Source organism: Mobula birostris, chromosome 25, assembly GCF_030028105.1.
Source record: "Mobula birostris isolate sMobBir1 chromosome 25, sMobBir1.hap1, whole genome shotgun sequence".
NCBI classification, from domain to species: Eukaryota; Metazoa; Chordata; class Chondrichthyes; order Myliobatiformes; family Myliobatidae; genus Mobula; species Mobula birostris.
In genome coordinates this window covers 30,488,088-30,506,353 of record NC_092394.1, presented here as the reverse complement: position 1 = coordinate 30,506,353, position 18,266 = coordinate 30,488,088, and the positions used below count along the sequence as shown (strand labels likewise).

Genomic DNA, 18,266 nt, shown 5'->3' with positions numbered 1-18,266 from the left:
AAAATGACTCCAAAGTACCAAACTGTACCCTGAGGACTTCGATATACTTCTTGACAGTTGCAGAATGAGGCAGTGGCTGTGATGTGCTGCATATGCATTAACCCCAAGACACCTGGAAGAGTATATAGCAACAGTGTCTATTGGTATAATGAATATTTTCATGCCTCTTGATATTTCCAGAATAGCACAACAAATCAGGAAGTCATTTGAGGTGTAAAGTAAGCTTCAGACACCGTTTGCCAAGGACGGTTTTTGCATGACTTTTACAGATTGTCAGATGTACCAGGCCTTATTACCTCTACGTACGTAAGTAGAAAGTATTAGAATCAGGATTAATATAACTGTATATGTCGTGGAATTTGCTAACTTTGCAGCAGCAGCACAACACAATACATAATAGAAAAAAACGATTGCAACATAAATATATATATTAAATAGTTAAATTAAGTAAGTAGTGAAAAAAAATTTAAAAATAATGAGGTAGTGTTCATGGTTTCAATGTCCCTTCAGAAATTGGATGGCAGAAGGGAAGAAGCTGTTCCTGTGTCATTGAGTATGTGCCTTCAGGCTTCTGTGCATCTTTCCTGATGGTAGTAATGGGAAGAGGCATGTCCTGGGTGATGGGTTGGGGAGGGTCCTCACCACTTTTTCAAGGCATGGCTCCTTGAAGATGTCCTGGATACTCATGGAGGCTGGTGCCCATGACGGAGCTGACTATTGTGGGCACGTTGAAATACAGGAGCTGGGGATAAATTGGAAAGTTTGATGTTGTGATCGGTTATAGAGTGTGCAGCTGCTTCCATTTCAGGGGTTTTAATATTTTGCTTAAACCTTAACTCTAACTCTTTCATTTCTCCTGTATAAGTGCAGTAAAATATATTAATAATTTGTCCTGCAGGTTATTTTGAAAAGCAGACACAGTGCATTGATGCTAATGTAGTAATCCTTAAATCAGTAGTAAAAAAAGTGAACTCCTGTCACCAAACAGCTGTAATTAAGCAGAATATTCCTTATGATGTTGTTTTGTCCAGGTTAGGAAGTACTGTAGTCCAGTGTTACGTGGATACTTTTGCTGTACTGCTTTCTAAATAATTACATTTATATTATATTGAGCAATGCCAAAAAAAATCGTAAATTACCCTACGTATATTGTGCCTGTAACTGGATTTATTCCAATGTTATAGAAACCATAGAAATCATAGAAACCACAGCACAGAAACAGGCCTTTTGGCCCTTCTTGGCTGTGCCGAACCATTTTCTGCCTAGTCCCACTGACCTGCACATGGACCATATCCCTCCATACACCTCCCATCCATGTATCTGTGCAATTTATTCTTAAATGTTAAAAAAGAACCCGCATTTACCACCTCATCTGGCAGCTCATTCCATACTCCCACCACTCTCTGTGTGAAGAAGCCCCCCCTAATGTTCCCTTTAAACTTTTCCCCCCTCACCCTTAACCCATGTCCTCTGGTTTTTTTCTCCCCTTGTTGCCTCAGTGGAAAAAGCCTGCTTGCATTCACTCTATCTATACCCATCATAATTTTATATACCTCTATCAAATCTCCCCTCATTCTTCTACGCTCCAGGGAATAAAGTCCTAACCTATTCAACCTTTCTCTGTAACTGAGTTTCCCAAGTCCTGGCAACGTCCTTGTAAACCTTCTCTGCACTCTTTCAACCTTATTTATATCCTTCCTGTAACTTGGTGACCAAAACTGAACACAATACTCCAGATTCGGCCTCACCAATGCCTTATACAACTTCATCATAACATTCCAGCTCTTATACTCAATACTTTGATTAATAAAGGCCAATGTACCAAAAGCTCTCTTTATGACCCTATCTACTTGTGACACCACTTTTAGGGAATTTTGTATCTGTATTCCCAGATCCCTCTGTTCTACTGCACTCCTCAGTGCCTTACCATTAACCCTGTATGTTCTACCTTGGTTTGTCCTTCCAACGTGCAATACCTCACACTTGTCTGTATTAAACTCCATCTGCCATTTTTCAGCCCATTTTTCCAGCTGGTCCAAGTCCCTCTGCAGGCTCTGAAAACCTTCCTCACTGTCTACTACACCTCCAACCTTTGTATCATCAGCAAATTTGCTGATCCAATTTACCACATTATCATCCAGATCATTGATATAGATGACAAATAACAATGGACCCAGCACTGATCCCTGTGGCACACCACTAGTCACAGACCTCCACTCAGAGAAGCAATTCTCTGCCACCACTCTTTGGCTTCTTCCATTGAGCCAATGTCTAATCCAATTTACCACCTCTCCATGTATACCTAGCGACTGAATTTTCCTAACTAACCTCCCATGCGGGACCTTGTCAAAGGCCTTACTGAAATCCATGTAGACAATATCCACTGCCTTCCCTTCATCCACTTTCCTGGTAACCTCCTCGAAAAACTCCAATAGATTGGTCAAGCATGACCTACCACGCACAAAGCCATGTTGACTCTCCCTAATAAGTCCCTGTCTATCCAAATGCTTGTAGATTCTGTCTCTTAGTACTCCCTCCAATAACTTACCTACTACCAACGTTAAACTCACCGGCCTATAATTTCCTGGATTACTTTTCGATCCTTTTTTAAACAACGGAACAACATGAGCCACTCTTCAATCCTCCGGCACCTCACCCGTAGACAGCGACATTTTAAATATTTCTGCCAGGGCCCCAGCAATTTCAACACTAGTCTCCTTCAAGGTCCGAGGGAACACTCTGTCAGGTTCCGGGGATTTATTCACTTTAATTTTCCTCAAGACAGCAAGCACCTCCTCCTTTTCAATCTGTACAGTTTCCATGATCTCACTGCTTGATTCCCTCAATTCCATAGACTTCATGCCAGTTTCCTTAGTAAATACAGACGCAAAAAACCTATTTAAGATCTCCCCCATTTCATTATAGGGTAACGAAAGTCTGCGTGTTGAAACAGAGCAGCAGTTACCGTGAATTGGGCCAAAAAAAGCACTACATCAAATACAGTCATCATTTCCAATTTGCCCTTGGGCTTTACTAAACATGTCCAACATTTTCATTTCATTGACTCTCTGCAAAAGTGATAATTTACAGATCTTGTACTTCAGTAGCAAAGTTTCCTCAAATTTGCGATTGGATGTCAGATTGAGATACCAGATAACAAATGGAACCATTTTGGAAAGTGACAGATTTAAGATGGGTGTTCACAACTTAAAGGACATAATTTACGATGCTTGTCGTAGTTGACACTAAAGTGTGTTAGGCAGGTGTTTCTGAGATTATTTGATTTCACCTGCTGACTGCTGATTGTCCTTTTTCAAGGAGAGTCCAGTTTGTCTCAGTGCCAGACTTTCTCATGCTCAAGGGCTTGTTCATCTTTGTTTCAAATGTGTTTATGGTCTTGAAACCAGATTACTAACACATACTAAACACAGTTCAAACAAGAGCTACCTAACCAATGAAACCCTCTGTGTTCGGCCACTGAAACCACTTACAAATTCTGTAATCCTTGGATATAAGTCACCTGTGGATGTTAGGAATTTACTGAATAATTCAGATGATCAAATTCTCTGTAACTTCACTTGGCTCTTTGTAGAGTCCAGAGTTGACTTTAGTGTTGCTGAAATGCTCTGCCTTATGCTGGGAAATCACCCCCTGTGCCTTGCACTAGGTCTGACTGGTGCAGGGTCTAACACCACGTTCAGTTGAATGGGGATGGTAGGATAATGATTCAGCAGACATCTGAAGGCAAATTACTTTATGCACAAAATCAATTCTGTATCAATTTATTTAATAATTAGTTTTAATGTATTTTTATTTTTTAAGTTTAAAGATTTTAGCTAGTGTTGGTAGTTAAGTAAATCTGCGAAAACTATTGTGAGAACATTTGTAACATTGTGAAAACTATTAAAATATAATGCAGGCTTCTACAGAAGGCACAGCATTGTACCCAGCTGTGTTGACTATAAAGGCTTTGGAGTTGGATCTCTTCACATTGATGGCCAAGACCTTCTTTATCTGCCTTGGCCATGCTGCTGCTCTTTGGGATGCAGAGAGCCAGTGAGATAGGAAGCAACCTGTCCAAAGAAGTAAAGAGATGAGATAAAGATTATCGTTATTTGTCACGTACACATTGAAGCATCAGAACGTACAGTGAAAAGCCTTGTTTGCGTCGACGACCAACGTAGCTGAGGATGTGCTGGGGGCAGCCTGCAAGTTACGCCATGCTTTTGGCACCAACATAGTATGCCCACAACTTACTAACCCTAACCTGTACGTCTTTGGAATGTGGGAAGAAAGGGGGCATCTGGAGGAAACCCATGCAGTCCCAGGGAGAAGGTACAAATGCCTTGCACACAGCAGTGGGAATTGAACTTCAGTCGATTTTACATCTGGTGCCATGAAGTGTTGTGCTAACCGTAAAGTGTTGGACTGCCACTGTGCCTCCCAAGTAAGGCTGTTGGGAGACTGGACGAATAAGATTAGGCCCATTGTATCCCACTTTGTAATTATGTACTTCAGTGAGTTGTTTTTACTTTAGGAAAGATTCTAAAATAACCTCCTGTGACTAATGCAAAGCCATAATAAAAGCAGAACAGGCCAGTTATGTAGTAGCTTCAGGAACCTAGGTCTGATCTTGACCTGACTTTACTGTCCCTGTGGACTTGTATCTTTCCATAGCTGCTTGTTTCTGCCGGGTACTTCATCTTCCTCCCACGTCCCAAAGATTTCTTCCTTGTTTATTCTGCTGTTTTTAAGTCATTCCATAATGGGTGAAACAATCATTGGGGAGTTCTTGGCAATGTGAGACAGTAAGTTTCAGGGGTAGAGGGGAAATTAAACAGAAGTAGATTAGAATAGTATTGAAGAGACTGCTTTTCTGAAGTATGGCATGGACTCTGTGGTCTGTGAGGTAGTGAGTGTGATCTGTTTTCTGCTGTTAAAATTTTAAAAATTGTTTCTACTTTGTATTAGGACCTTGTGATATTGGGATAGGATTGGTAAATGGTGTTGAGATCGGCCTTAATGAATGGCAGAGCAGGTTCAAGGACTTAAATGGTGGCCTGCTTCAGTTTCTTTTATTCTTGGCGTACAACATTCTAAAGAATTTTGTTGGCCCAGAGCTTCATTCTAAGGGCATGGGACTTAAAGCAAATTAGATAGGAAGAATAAAATTCTAGTTGTAAACAACTATATTCTGTTTACAAAACTGGAAGTATCAATTTCAAGGGACGCTGGAATCTGAATTCTTTCAGCTGCAATGAATAAAATATGCACAGATTAATAATCAGTTTGTTTAATTCCAGTTCACTGCACAGCAACTCTGGGAGGAATATTTTTCTGAAAGCTTCTGTTGCCATGGTTTCAGTGTATAATAAAGCTGTATCAGTTATCAAAATCTATATAATACAATTCATTAAAAAAGCTGTAATTGGCCTATTACTTCAAATTTGGCAATTTAATGAAGGGTTACAACAACTGTGCCAGGTATGACTTAAGTCACTGGACACCTTGTTGTCACAAACCAGTTCTGCAAGGCACCTTTAAGTTGTACTGGGTTGCGTGCTGCCTTTGGTATCTATGGCTGTCACTTCTTCCTCAACACTAGATTTTGAGTCTTGTTTGGCCCAAGGCTTTCAGTAGTTGTGGAATGAATAGCTGTAAATAAAATCAAAGTGAAGATGAGCAAACAGGATATATTGAGTAAATATACTGATAGCACTGTAGCTAATTCCTTTCATCACTTCATTTCAACAATAGCTTAAACTGGCTGATTCCATTTTAGTTGTTTTTGTAGACAGGGCATAACTACACACTCTAGCAGGTGCAGTTCTGTTAAGAGTGTAGCTAGTTCTAGAGCACAGTTCTCAAGTGCCATAGCCAGGATGGTAGGGTCTGTGTAGACAGGTCGAGTGCATTCAATTCTCAAAATCGGAATAGTTCCTAAATTTTATTTTAGTATTAAGGCTTAAGAGCTGACTGTCTTGTGTCAAACAGTCAGGGTACTTTGCGGCATGATTTCATAATCAATATTTTAGATTTACTGTATTTCTTAATCATGTGCTGAAACATACAGTGAAATGTGTCATTTGCATTTGCAAACTACACTATCTGAAGACGTTCTGGGGGCAGCACGTAACCCTAGTCATGATTGTAATGATACTGGAACCCAAAGTATTCACTTTCATGAAAAAGATTTGGAATTAGTTGAAGCTTTGTGAATGGATTTCAAAACTGGATTTTATTCAAATTTTTCTGCCTGATAGTCCCTCTAAAAGGTGATTAACTCATATCTCTACTTTGTTTCAGGTTAATGTGATAGCAATGGCTATCTGTACCCGAGAGGCCTACCAGTCAATGAAAGAGCGGAATATTGATGATGGACACATCATAAATATTAATAGGTAGGGGAATTTGAATATTTTGTATGGAAAAATTACAATTTATGTTCCTTTTATTTTCAAGCAATCATGCATCCTAGTTCAGGGATTAAATCTGTCTAAATCAGCAGTCCAAATTCAAACCTTTAACATTGAAGGAATTCTAGGAAAAATGCCACCTTTCCAGAATGTTAGAATATTTTTGAGTATGGAAGCCAAGCATAGCTAAATAATTATTTGGTCCAAACTAACTCCTGATTGAAGCTGCCGCAGCTATATAGTTTTGACCTTTGGTATTTTTAATTCATCTTACTTGAGGATTTTGGAATAGCTTTTCATATTTATTGGAATGAATAATAACATTGTCCATCAGTGTAAAGTTAAACATCTGTGTTTTCTAATTAGAAGTGCCTTACAATTTTGTGCCAGTTTGAATAAATAGCAGCTAACGTACACTACTAGGACTCAGTTTATCTAATGGGTGTTTTTATTTGGGACTACTTGTGTAAAAGTTTAAGGGGAAACATCAATGGTTAGTTTTATTAGAAAAAGGAAGGAAGATGGCATCCAAATGGCTAACAGAGGGGTATTTCAAAGTAATGTTAACAATCCAAATATCAGCACTCTAATTCATGGCTGTCTAGTCCTTTTACTTCAATCCATTATTATCTATTCAAGCATCAACTCGCTATTAATTGTTGGCAGTTGCTATGGAAATAGTCTAATTACATCTATAATGGTTAAATGGTAGTGACTAATTAAGTGGTTTTTAAATACAGTAGATTCCGATTAATTGGGAAGAGTACATTTTGGCTCAATTAAGTGGCTGCCCCAATTAACCATAGCTATAAAGGTATTAAAAAAAAGACGAACTATCATTTAACCAAGTAACAAATTATGTATTTAAATGAAATGCAGAACAAATTAGAACACTAACAATACTACTACAGTACTATAAAATTATGTTAGTTCCTAATAGATTTTGATGAAGAAGTTCATCCACTGTATGCTGCCATGTTCTTTTGATTGACTATAAATGAACAAGATCAGCTAGTGCAGATAATGGACTGCCTTCATACAATGCTACTGATGACTGTATCTTCCAAATCTTCATTTTCATTGTAACATTCAAAATGATTGTCAATACCTTCAAATCCTTTATAGTTCCTAACTTGTTGAAGTAGTGAAATAGTTTCATTTTCACCCCTAGCTGTTTTTGGCATCTCCAAGCCTGTATGCTTGAAACAGCAATGAGCAAAATAGCTCTGAATTGTCTTGCTGCTTACTTCGTGTCTACTAGCAGTGTCAAAAGTCACTTTTTTTAAAAACAGAAACACACGCAACTGACACTGTTTAAAAACTGTTTGCTCTAAGCTCAGTTTTGGGCCTTAACGGGCACACAGGTACATATGACTGATGCTGGTTAGAAGCTGTCAGGCAACAGTCTACTGTTCAAATAAGGAGGCATGGTGTCCCAAATAAATGTAGGGAATCCCAGCTGTTTACTTGATTAGTTTTTGTTCTTTAAGAGTAAAGAGTTGTCCCAAATACACAGCTTTCCTATTAGCCGGTGGCCCAATTAACTAATCGTTTTTTTTTTACCCTGATAAAAAGTTAACTTTAAAAAAAGTCAATTTCAGTAAAGTATAGCAATTAGTAAAAATAAATCTTGGATCTCTTTTATCATGTTAATACATCTCTGCCATAAAAGTCGATTAATGTTGAATTCTTGTTCATTTGGGTAAAGCACAAACATATTTTTTGTTTCTGTCAGGCAAGAATGCATTTAAGTGAGCATAAGATATCTGGTAGCATGCCCACCAATGTCTTGAAGATGTTATTAATGCTGCAGTATTTTTCTGTTTTTTTTTAAAAATCAGCTAAAACCTTCAGCTCAAAACAACGGAAACTTTGTGCAGTGTTAGAATCCAATTCATTGCATTGAGCAACTCCAAACCCTCGGGCCTCATAGCTCCAATGCAAGGGGCTAAGATGAATTAACTGATATAATTGAGTTCAATCGGGTAAAAAGAGAATGATGGTGGATGGGGTCCTGGTACTTTGTAGTGAGGTTAAAAAAAATTGTGTCAACCTTTTATTCAGGTTTCTGAATGAGAATTGAAGTACTTGTCAACCACAAATTCTTCAAAGATTTCACCTAGTTTTTCTTGGATAATTATTAATTAGGTTGAAGTCCTCTGCAGTCAGAGATGAGAAATGAATAATACTTCTGTACGTGTCGAACCAGTACAATAATTACACTTTCTTTTAACCTTCAAAGACAAGTGTGTATATTCCACACAAGGTGTTTTACTGCCAATGGTATTTCCAAGACCTGTGGCTATGAGCAGTAAAATTAAGTGCCTTTACCCAATGGGGAAGGTCAGCTGCTGTTGAAGTCTCGAAGTGCTGTGTTTCATCCTGACATTGTAACGTATCAAGGAGCGGAAGTCCACACTCATTGTTGCTGTGAATGATTACATTGATCCATTTCATAACAGATTTTGTAAGTCTTTTAACTGAGCAAATGAACTTCCGAAGCTTTTCACTCTCTCATCATACATTGTGAACTGCTTCTACTCTTCACTTCCAAGAGGAGTCTTACTTCTTTGTACCTTTCTTATTTAAAAACACCTTGATGTAATGTGTATTTCTAGTTGTTGTTGTGTAGGCTGCTCTCTTTCTCTCTTGGTTATATGAAAAAAATAACTGAGCAACAAATGTGGCTACTCATGTATGAAGTTGTGATCTTTTGCCTGGATCTGTGATTGGAATGGAAGAATTGAGCAGTTGGATCTGTGCATCAAGATGGGACTTTTTTAAAAAATAAATCTTTCTGCAGAAGACTACCCAAAAATATAATTCATGATTGATAATTTTGAGTTTTAATGTTATTTTAATATTCATATGGAAAAGCTGAGCAAACCCAGTGAAACCCTGGTAAGTCCGTCAGTTGTTTTAACTGCACCTTTTCATGAGGAAATTGCCCATTGTGAAATCGTGCTGTAATTTAGTGTCCAAGGTTATTGGTGCCAAAGTGATATTTGTATTTGAGATGGTCAGACTGCCAAACGCCTGTAGTTATAAAATTCAGTCCAGAGCTCACACTTGCTGTAGAACTAACAAACATAAGCTGACACATCTGCTATCAAGAAACCACAACGGTTTTATAAGGATTTCTGGAAACTAACCAGGTGGACTGAGGAAATGTCAATATAATCCCCAATCAAGTCTGTGCAAAATGTCATTGTTATCATTGTAGTTCTGTTCCCAGTGCCACATTACTGTTGCTAGATTACCTGCATCAGTTGACTTTGGCGTTGTTTCCTACTGTTGTGGATAAAACTTAAAGCATCTGCCAAAGTGAAATCTTGGACTCCTTTTTGGATACCTTTAAAGACTCTTGTTGGTCATGTAGCAAATCACGCTTTGCTTTATCATTTTTAAAACTTTTCAGAAAGACATTCGCATATTATAGGAAAGTAACTCTTCTGAAGACGTTCATGGATCAGCTGGTTTTCTTTTTAAAATTAATCGTGCCCATTCTCATTTACACATGTTACATTCCATGGAATAAAGCCATATTTGTACAGGTGACCTGTTTAGGTATGTATATTTCTCTTAGGCCCTGATTATTTGTTGTGCTTTATTTAGTGATTTCTGCTGCAGCAGATCTTATGCAACCTCTTCTCCCCTCTTCTGCCATTTTAGTATGAGTGGCCACCGAATAGTGCCAAACTCGGCTGTACATTTCTATGCTGCTACAAAGTATGCTGTAACTGCCCTCACTGAGGGTTTAAGGCAAGAGCTCCAAGAAAACAAGACGCACATAAGGGCTACGGTAAGAAGTTTAATGAACTGAGACATATTTTGATGGGTCATTGTGAAGGTGTTTAGTTTCAAAAGTGTTGCCATTTTATAGAAATGTAGATGGACTCTGAAACTGGCATTAGCACCTCCTAAGTAGAAGGGTGAAAAAGCAGCTAGGGCTGCATTTATTGTTTTCCACTGCCGAATCGTGAAGGATGGCTGTCAGGTGAAGACTGGATTGATTTTATACTGCGGTGCCCCATGTGGTTAAGACATGCAGTGTGGATGTGTTCTAGTTTTCTCTCCTCGGATGCCACATAACATAGTAAGTATTTCCAACATGTTTTGGTTTGTATTTTAGACCTCCTTCCTTTATATGACTCATTTAGTTAAATGAGTCAGTATATTTAACAGGTCAGGTTGCTTTGTTGCAGTGATAAGTAAACACATTTAAGTTCACAGTTTATATACTGGTAGGAATTAAACTTGACCTCAAATCTTGTACAGCTAAACTATTCCATTAATGTTCTTGACATTTATTGAGATACTTCTGATGAAAGATCTGTGCTTATGGGGAGAAATAAAGATTAAATTTAGGTTAATGCACAGTAACATATTGGTTCTCAGTTTGTTCAAGTTCTGGGAAAAAGTACAGCAGTTGTTTGATCCGACATCTGCCAAGGACATACGGGATGAGTATGGGTAGGAATTAACATCTGGCAAAATTTCCAATTTGGTTTTGATGGAGGTGGTCAGTCATTTCTTGAGGTGTCAACCAACCTAAAAAGCTTTGATGCAGCTTCCTTCCATTATTGTGTTTTTTTTTAAAGCCATATTTTCCAGGGCTTTGGTATTCAATAAGTTTCAATTCAATAAGAATATTTAATTTCAGAGAAATGTACACGATATACATCCCGAAATTCTTTTTCTTCGCAAACATCGACAAAAACAGAGGAGTGCCCCAAAGAATGAATGACAGTTAAAATGTTAGAACCCCAAAGCTCTCCCCCCCCAAGCTTCCCCCTCACACATAAGCAGCAGCAAGGCAACGACCCCCCCCACCAGCAAAAAAAGCATCGACCCCCTCCCCACTGAGCACTCAAGCGTGCAGCAAAGACACAGACTCGCAGTACCCCAAAGTACTTGTTCACTTGGTAATTCAACATACCACAGGCTCTCTCTGTTATCTTAATGAAGGCACTGAGTGTTGTATCTATCAGTCAGGTATAATTAGGTACTGCGTATAGTCCATGAGGAGCAAGATTGCTTTCTCCACGTCCACCAAGCTTGCTTGATTCCATTGCTGTGAATGGCTTGCCACTCATTTTGCTGTCAACATTATCCCAGTCAATATTGAGCTCCTTTCAAATTCAAATGTGTAGCACGATTCAAAGGATTTAAATCCTCTCCTTTGCTTCCTGGTTTGCAGTACAATGCTGCAGGCCTGTCATTAATGAAGTGTGATACCTGGCCCAATAATTCAGAATGCAACCTGGTATAACCAGGTGGCCTGGAAATCCTTACCACAGATCGCAGTGGGAAGCCTTTTTGCATCACTTTCCAAAAGCTGCTCATATTTTCAGTGATGAATGTGGATTCTTGCTTGTGGCTGCCAGCTCGTTTTTAGGACAACTTCTTTAGGACACAAGGGGACAACTGCTAGTTGCAAGATCTTTTTCTTAAAAGCAAAGGGAAGTCTAGTGGTTACTTTGTTACAGCATCCACTTTGTTCTTGTAATAAAACCATATAACTGCTGGAAATATTTATTGGGTGAGGAAGCATTTTTTGATCTGATTCCAGTGCCATGAATCATCTTAGAATGTGAATGACTGTGTAAATAGAAGTTCTGTAATAACGTGGAGTTTAGAGCCAGATTTTAAAAAGCAAATGGGACCTATAGGGACTTTCTAAAGAGCTAGAGATCTCTTGGGTTATAAAGCAATTGGCAGGGCCAATAAAAAGTTCAGTTTAAGTGGAGCAGCCATCGTAGGAGCTCCCAAAGCATAAATGGGAAAAGGTTAGAGTGACGAGCTGAGGCTTTGCGCCAAGAAGTTTCGATAAGAAGAGACTGAGACTAGGATGAGTTTTCTGTCAAGTTTCTCTTTCCCTCCTTATTAGTACCTAGCTAGAGTAGGAACAATGGATCTGCGGTTAGTGGTGTACTCCTACAAGATGTGGGAGATCTGGGAGACCTCCAGTCTGATTGCTACATCTGCAAGAAGTACATCTAGGTGCAGCTCCTTACAGGCTGTGTTGGGGAACTAGAGCTGGATGACTGACCTCTGGCTCATTCTGGAGAAGGAGCAGTTGACTGATAGAAGCTACAGGGATATAGTCACGCTTAAGTTGCAGGAGGCAGATAGCTCAGCAGAGTGAAAGGGAATAGCCAGACAGTGCTGAATAACCCTGGTCCATTCCCTTAAATAACAAGTATACCACTTTGGATGCTGTTGGGGATGGGGTGGGGGACAGCCTACCACTTGAAAGCCACAGTGGCCAGGCACTGAGTATGGCTTTGTGGCTCAAAAGGGTAGGGGAAAAGAGGAGAGCAGTGGTGATAGGAGATTCAATGGTTAGAACAGATAGGAGATATTGTAGATGCAAAAAAGGCTCTCAAATGGTATTTTGCCTTCTGGGTGCCAGGGTCAGATTGAGTCCTCAGCATTCTTAAGAGGGAGGGGGAGCAGCCACAAATCGTGCTACATATTGGTACCAACAACATAGGTAGAAATAGGGATGAGGTCCTGAGGAACAAATGTAGGAAGCTGAAAAGCAGGCCCTCAAGGGTGGTAATCTCTGGATTGCTGCTTGTGCCACGCACCAGTGAGGGTTAGAACTTGGCAGTTGAATGTGTGGCTGAAAAGTTGTGCAGGGGGCATGGTTTCAGACTTGTGGATCTTTGAGGTCTCTTCTCGAGAAGGTATGACCTGTGCAAAAGGAACCAATATCCTTTCAGGTAGGTTTATTAGAGCTGTTGGGGAGGGCTAAGCCAGTCTGGCAGGAAGAGGGGAACATGAGTGAAAGGTCAGACGATGGGGCAGTTGGTGTAAAGGTTGATACAACATGTAGAGACTGTGGGGAAGGTTAGGCAGCAGATAGGGCAGAATTGCAGACAGTTAGATGGGTTGAAATGTGTCTATTTTAATGTGAGAAGTTTCAGGAACAAGGCTGATGAACTTAGAGCAGGGGTTTGTGCATGGAACATTGTGGATGTTACAGAGTCTTGGCTGTCACAAGGGCAGGAATGCCTTTGTTCCAAGAGGAGAGGGAGGGAGGTAAAAGAGGTGGAGAAGTGGCAGTGCTAATCAGATGGTATTAAAGCTGTGGAAAGGGGGGACGTTGTGGGGGGATCATTTACCGAGTCAATGTGGGTGGAAGGTGGAAACAGAAAGGGAGCAATCACTCTATTTGGGAGTACTCTATAGAGCGCCCCCCCCCCCCCCACAGCAGCAGACAGAGGTGCAGATTGGGAGGCATATTTTTGAAAGGTGCAAAAATAACAGGGTTGTTGTCATAAGTAATTTTAACTTTCGTAATATTGATTAGCACCTCCTTTGGGCAGAATTTGTTAGGTGTGCTCAGGAAGGACTCCCGACACAATATGTAGACAGGCCAACTCGAGGAAAGGCCGTACTAGATCTAGTGCTAGGCTGTGAATTTGGTCAGGTGTCAGATCTCTTGGTGGGTGAGCATTTTGGAGACGGTGACAACACCTCCATGACCTTCAGCATTGCCCTGAACTGGAATAAGAGCAGACTGTATGGGGAAGTGTTTTTTTGGGGAGGGCAAATTATGCTATTCTGCAGGAATTTGGGAGCAGGTGTACTTGGGGAAATGCACAACGGAAATGTGTAAGTTGATCAGAGAGCACTTGCATGGTGTTCTAGATATTTTTGTCCCATTGAGGCAGATAAAGGATATTAAGGTGAAGGAATCATGATTGATGAGAGATATGGAACATCTCATCAAGAGGAAGAAAGAACCATACTTAAGGTGTAAGAAGCAAAGATTAGATAGGGCTTTAGAGAGTTACAAGGTGGCCAAGAAAGAGCTTAAGAATGGTTTTAGGAGAGGTAAAAGGGGTCATGGGAAAGTTATGTGAGTAGGATTAGGAAAACTTCAAGGCATTCTACATATACATGAGGAACAGGAGGATGACTAAATTGAAGGACGGACTGATTAGGGATAAAAGAGGAACATGTACCTGGAGATGGAGGAGATGGGGAGTATCCTATCTCCACAAAGTATCCTTCATGAATATTTTGCTTTTTAGTATTTATCAGCGAAATGGAGGTTGAGGTTGACTAATATGAGGGCAGATTTGAACAGGCCAATATACTGGAACATGTCAACATTAAAAGAAGAATTTCCTAGAACTTTTGAAAAACATTAAGATAAGTAAATTACTGTAGCCAGTTGGAATATACCCACATTACTACAGGAACAAGGGAAGATATTGGTAAAGATCTTTGCTCCTCACTGGCCATAGGGGTAGTACTGGAAGATTGGACTACACCAAATGTTATTCCTTTGTTCAAGAAAGATACTAGTGGAAATTACAGACCAGTGAATCTTATGTCAATGATGGACAAACCATTGGAGAGGATTCTCAGACAGGATATACAAGCATCTGGGGGAAGCTTAGTCTGAGAAGGGATAGCATAGGGAGCAAGTTGTGCCTCAAAAATCTGATGGAATTCTTCAAGGTAATGACAAAGCAAATGGTGGAAGGTAGAACTGTATGTGGTGTATATGGATTTTAGTAAGGTATTTGACAAGATTCCCCATGGTAGACTCATTCAGAAAGCATGGGATGCAGGGAAACTTGGCTGTGTGGATTTAGAATTGGCTTGTCCGTAGAAGGCAAGGGCTGGTATAGATGTAGTAGTGTATTCTGCCTGGAGATTGGTGACCAGTGGTGTTCCACAGAGATCTGTACTGGGACCCCTGCTCTTTCTGATTTTTTTTTTTATCAGTGACTTGCATGAGAAAATGGAAAGGTCGGCTACTAAGTTTGCAGATGGCGCAAAGGTTGGTGGTATTTTGGTTGCCATTGGTTACAGTGGGACACTGATGCAGAGCTGGGCTGAGAAATGCTAGATGGAGTTCAATCCGGAGAAGTGTGAAGTGATACACTTAAGAATTCCAAGGAATAACAGCTTGTATTTTGACTGAAGGCATTGCATCCTTCAGGGATTTGATATTTATTCAACACTTTCATGTAATTATCCTTTACAGATTGTATCAAAACTACCCAGTTCCAAGGAAAGGTTAGCAACCTTTAATATTTACCCAGACTTCAGATTTCCATCAAACCGGTCTCCCACAATTCAAAACCCATTCTGTGATTTTGTTTGGAAGGTGGAACTGAAGGCGGAAGACAAGGTTATTAGCAGTGTGTGAGAACAGAGGGATTTTGGAGTTCAAATTTATAGATACCTCAAAGTTACTGTGTAATATCATAGGAAGGTTAAGAAGGTATATGGTGTGTTGGCCTTCGATAGTTGGGGGATAGTTGGAAAGTAACATTGCAGCTCTGTAAAGCTCTGGTTAGCCCACACTTGGAGTATTGTGTTCATTTCTGGCCAGCTCATTATAAGAAGGATGTGGAAGCTCTAGAGAGGTTGCAGAGAATATTTACCAGTCAGATTTATTACATGTCATGCGTTACATTGCAACTGGAAAATTTTAAATTAAAGCTCTCTGCTCCCAGGGAGATTTACCAGGGTGCTGCCTGAATTGGAGAGGATGTCTAATGAGGATAGTTTGCGTGAGCTAAGGCTTTTCTCCTTGGAGTGAAGGAGGATATTTAGTGACTTGATGGGGGTGTACAAGATGATATGAGACAGATAGGTTGGACAACCAGCACCTTTACCCGAAGCCTGTGATGGCTAATTCACGAGGGCATAATTTTAAGGTTATTGGAGGAAAGTATAGCGGGAATGTTAGAGGTAGGATTTTTTTAAAAGACAGGATTAGAATTAGGTTTATTATCACTGACATGTACTGTGAAATTTGTTGTTTTGTGGCAGCATATGGTGCAGTACATAAAACTTAATATAAATTACAATAAGAACATATTTTTAAAAAGTGTAAAAAGAGAACAAAAATAGTGAAGTTAAAAAAAAGAGCACACATAGTGGTAGGTACACGGAAGATGCTCCCAAGGATGGTGGAAGAGGCAGATCCATTAGGGATATTTAAGAGACTCATGGGTACATGGATGAAAGGAAAATGAGGGCTATGTGGGAGGGAAGGGTTAGATTGTCCTTAGAGTAGGTTAAGAAGTCAGCACAAGATTGTGGGCCGAAGGGCCTGTACTGTACTGTTCTATGTTTTCTATGCTTTTCTATATTTAAACGTCCTGCCTTTTTACAGTCTGTATCTCCAGGGCTGGTGGAAACAGAGTTTGCGTTCAGGCTTCATAACAATGACCCAGAAAAAGCTGCAGCGACGTATGAGAGCCTTAAGGTATGAAAGCCAAACTGCTTTGCAGACGATTTTGCTAACTTCTTCTGACAGCTGTAAGTAATTGAAGCTTAAAATGCAGAATTTTAGTCCTGATGCAAGCCAAATGATAACCTGAAATTCTGGAGAGAAATGATATGAACTCAAGAAATATTTCTTAGACAGGTTTGTCACCTTAATTCTCCATTTCACTCCAATATTAATCTCTTGTTTATAGCCTCTTAAACTGTTCCAACAAAGCTCAACATAACCTCAAGGAATAACAACGTGCACTCTGACTGAATGCACTGCATACTTCAGGATATGATATTTAATTCAGTGTTTTCATGTAATTATCCTTTACAGATTGTATCAAAACTACCCAGTTCCAGGAAAGGTTAACAACCTTTAATATGTACTCAGATTTCCATCAAACCAATCTCCCACTCTCCAAAACCCATTTTGTGATTTTTTTTTTCCTTCTTCTGTAGAATTCCCTTTGTTCTCTCTGCCTCCTCCCTCATCTGCAACTTATTTTCCTCAGCTGTGAAAGATTAATATTAATTATTTCTACTCACATTTGATACCTGATTTGCATATTTATTGCAGCTTTTTGTTTGCAACTTCATCAGTCCTATTATCATATCAGCAACATTGAAGAGAAATGTCAACAAGGAATGGTTGCAATACATAGCATTGCAAGTTTTGAAGTGGCAGCTTGATGCACGCTCAAGGGAGAGAGGAATCGAGGGAAATAGGGCAAATTAGGGAGAGGTAGTCACAAGGCTTTCCTTTTAATTTTACCATTATGACTCTTATCAGATACGGACCAAAACCCATCCATTGCATTCCAACACCATTGGCATGGCTCTCTCCTCCAGAGTATATCATTGCAAAATCATTCTTGTCAACTGTTCCAGCCTCCGTCCAACAGACTTCGCTTACTCCCATAATACCCAGCTTCATTCGCGATATCTCAAGAATTGCATTATCAAGCTTCCCCGCATGATACATTGTTCGAACATTCCATGTCCCTATCCGTAAGGTACTTCTCCTAGTTTTCAGTCTATCATTAGCCAGTGCCACACATCCTTTTGGATTTGGTGTGCCACCTTCATTCCCAACAGGCCTACAATTCCCAAGGTCATTATCTTCTTCCTTGTGGCTGTGTACAGCAGAATGGCTCACAAGGGGCTCAGTTTCATCTGCAAAACGCGTGTCTCTTCTAACTAAGTGCATAGCATACGATTCGTAGGAGGGAGATATGTGGTGAGGCTTTAATCTCTTCCACAGAAGATGGCCGTTAGCTCACAAGGAGCTCATCCGCCCTTTGTCAGGTCTTGTTTTTTAGTCCTGCTGGGTGTCCACACACCCACCTCACCAGTCTGAGTCCGGTGGGGAGCCGGTTTAGTCGCCGACCACTCGACCATGAACATGTTGTACTGGATTACAGTAGCAGGGATGTGACGGTTGTTCACCCGCTCGGCTCCATGGAGAGCCCCCACATCGACGGCGCCGGCGTTCTCTGTCGTGCGCCGGGTGCTTGCCTCCTGCTGAATCTCTCCGGTCCACTATCCGGTTCTTCCTCTCGCCCGGCTCCACACACTGAGTGACGGACACACTGTTGCAGG

At 40.2% G+C, this 18,266-nt stretch overlaps 1 protein-coding gene across 2 annotated transcripts in view; it reads left to right on the top strand.

The window, feature by feature from the left end:
- dhrs11a (dehydrogenase/reductase 11a) overlaps window positions 1–18,266 on the top strand; it is a 107,389-nt gene that overhangs the window by 33,744 nt on the left and 55,379 nt on the right. Inside the window, exons 3-5 of one of the 2 annotated variants that reach the window (XM_072242884.1) lie at window positions 6,307–6,401; window positions 10,089–10,218; window positions 16,567–16,659. In XM_072242884.1, coding sequence (XP_072098985.1) covers window positions 6,307–6,401; window positions 10,089–10,218; window positions 16,567–16,659 — 318 coding nt within the window. The remainder of the gene's footprint in view (window positions 1–6,306; window positions 6,402–10,088; window positions 10,219–16,566; window positions 16,660–18,266) is intronic. The other variant, XM_072242885.1, reaches the window with a different exon arrangement.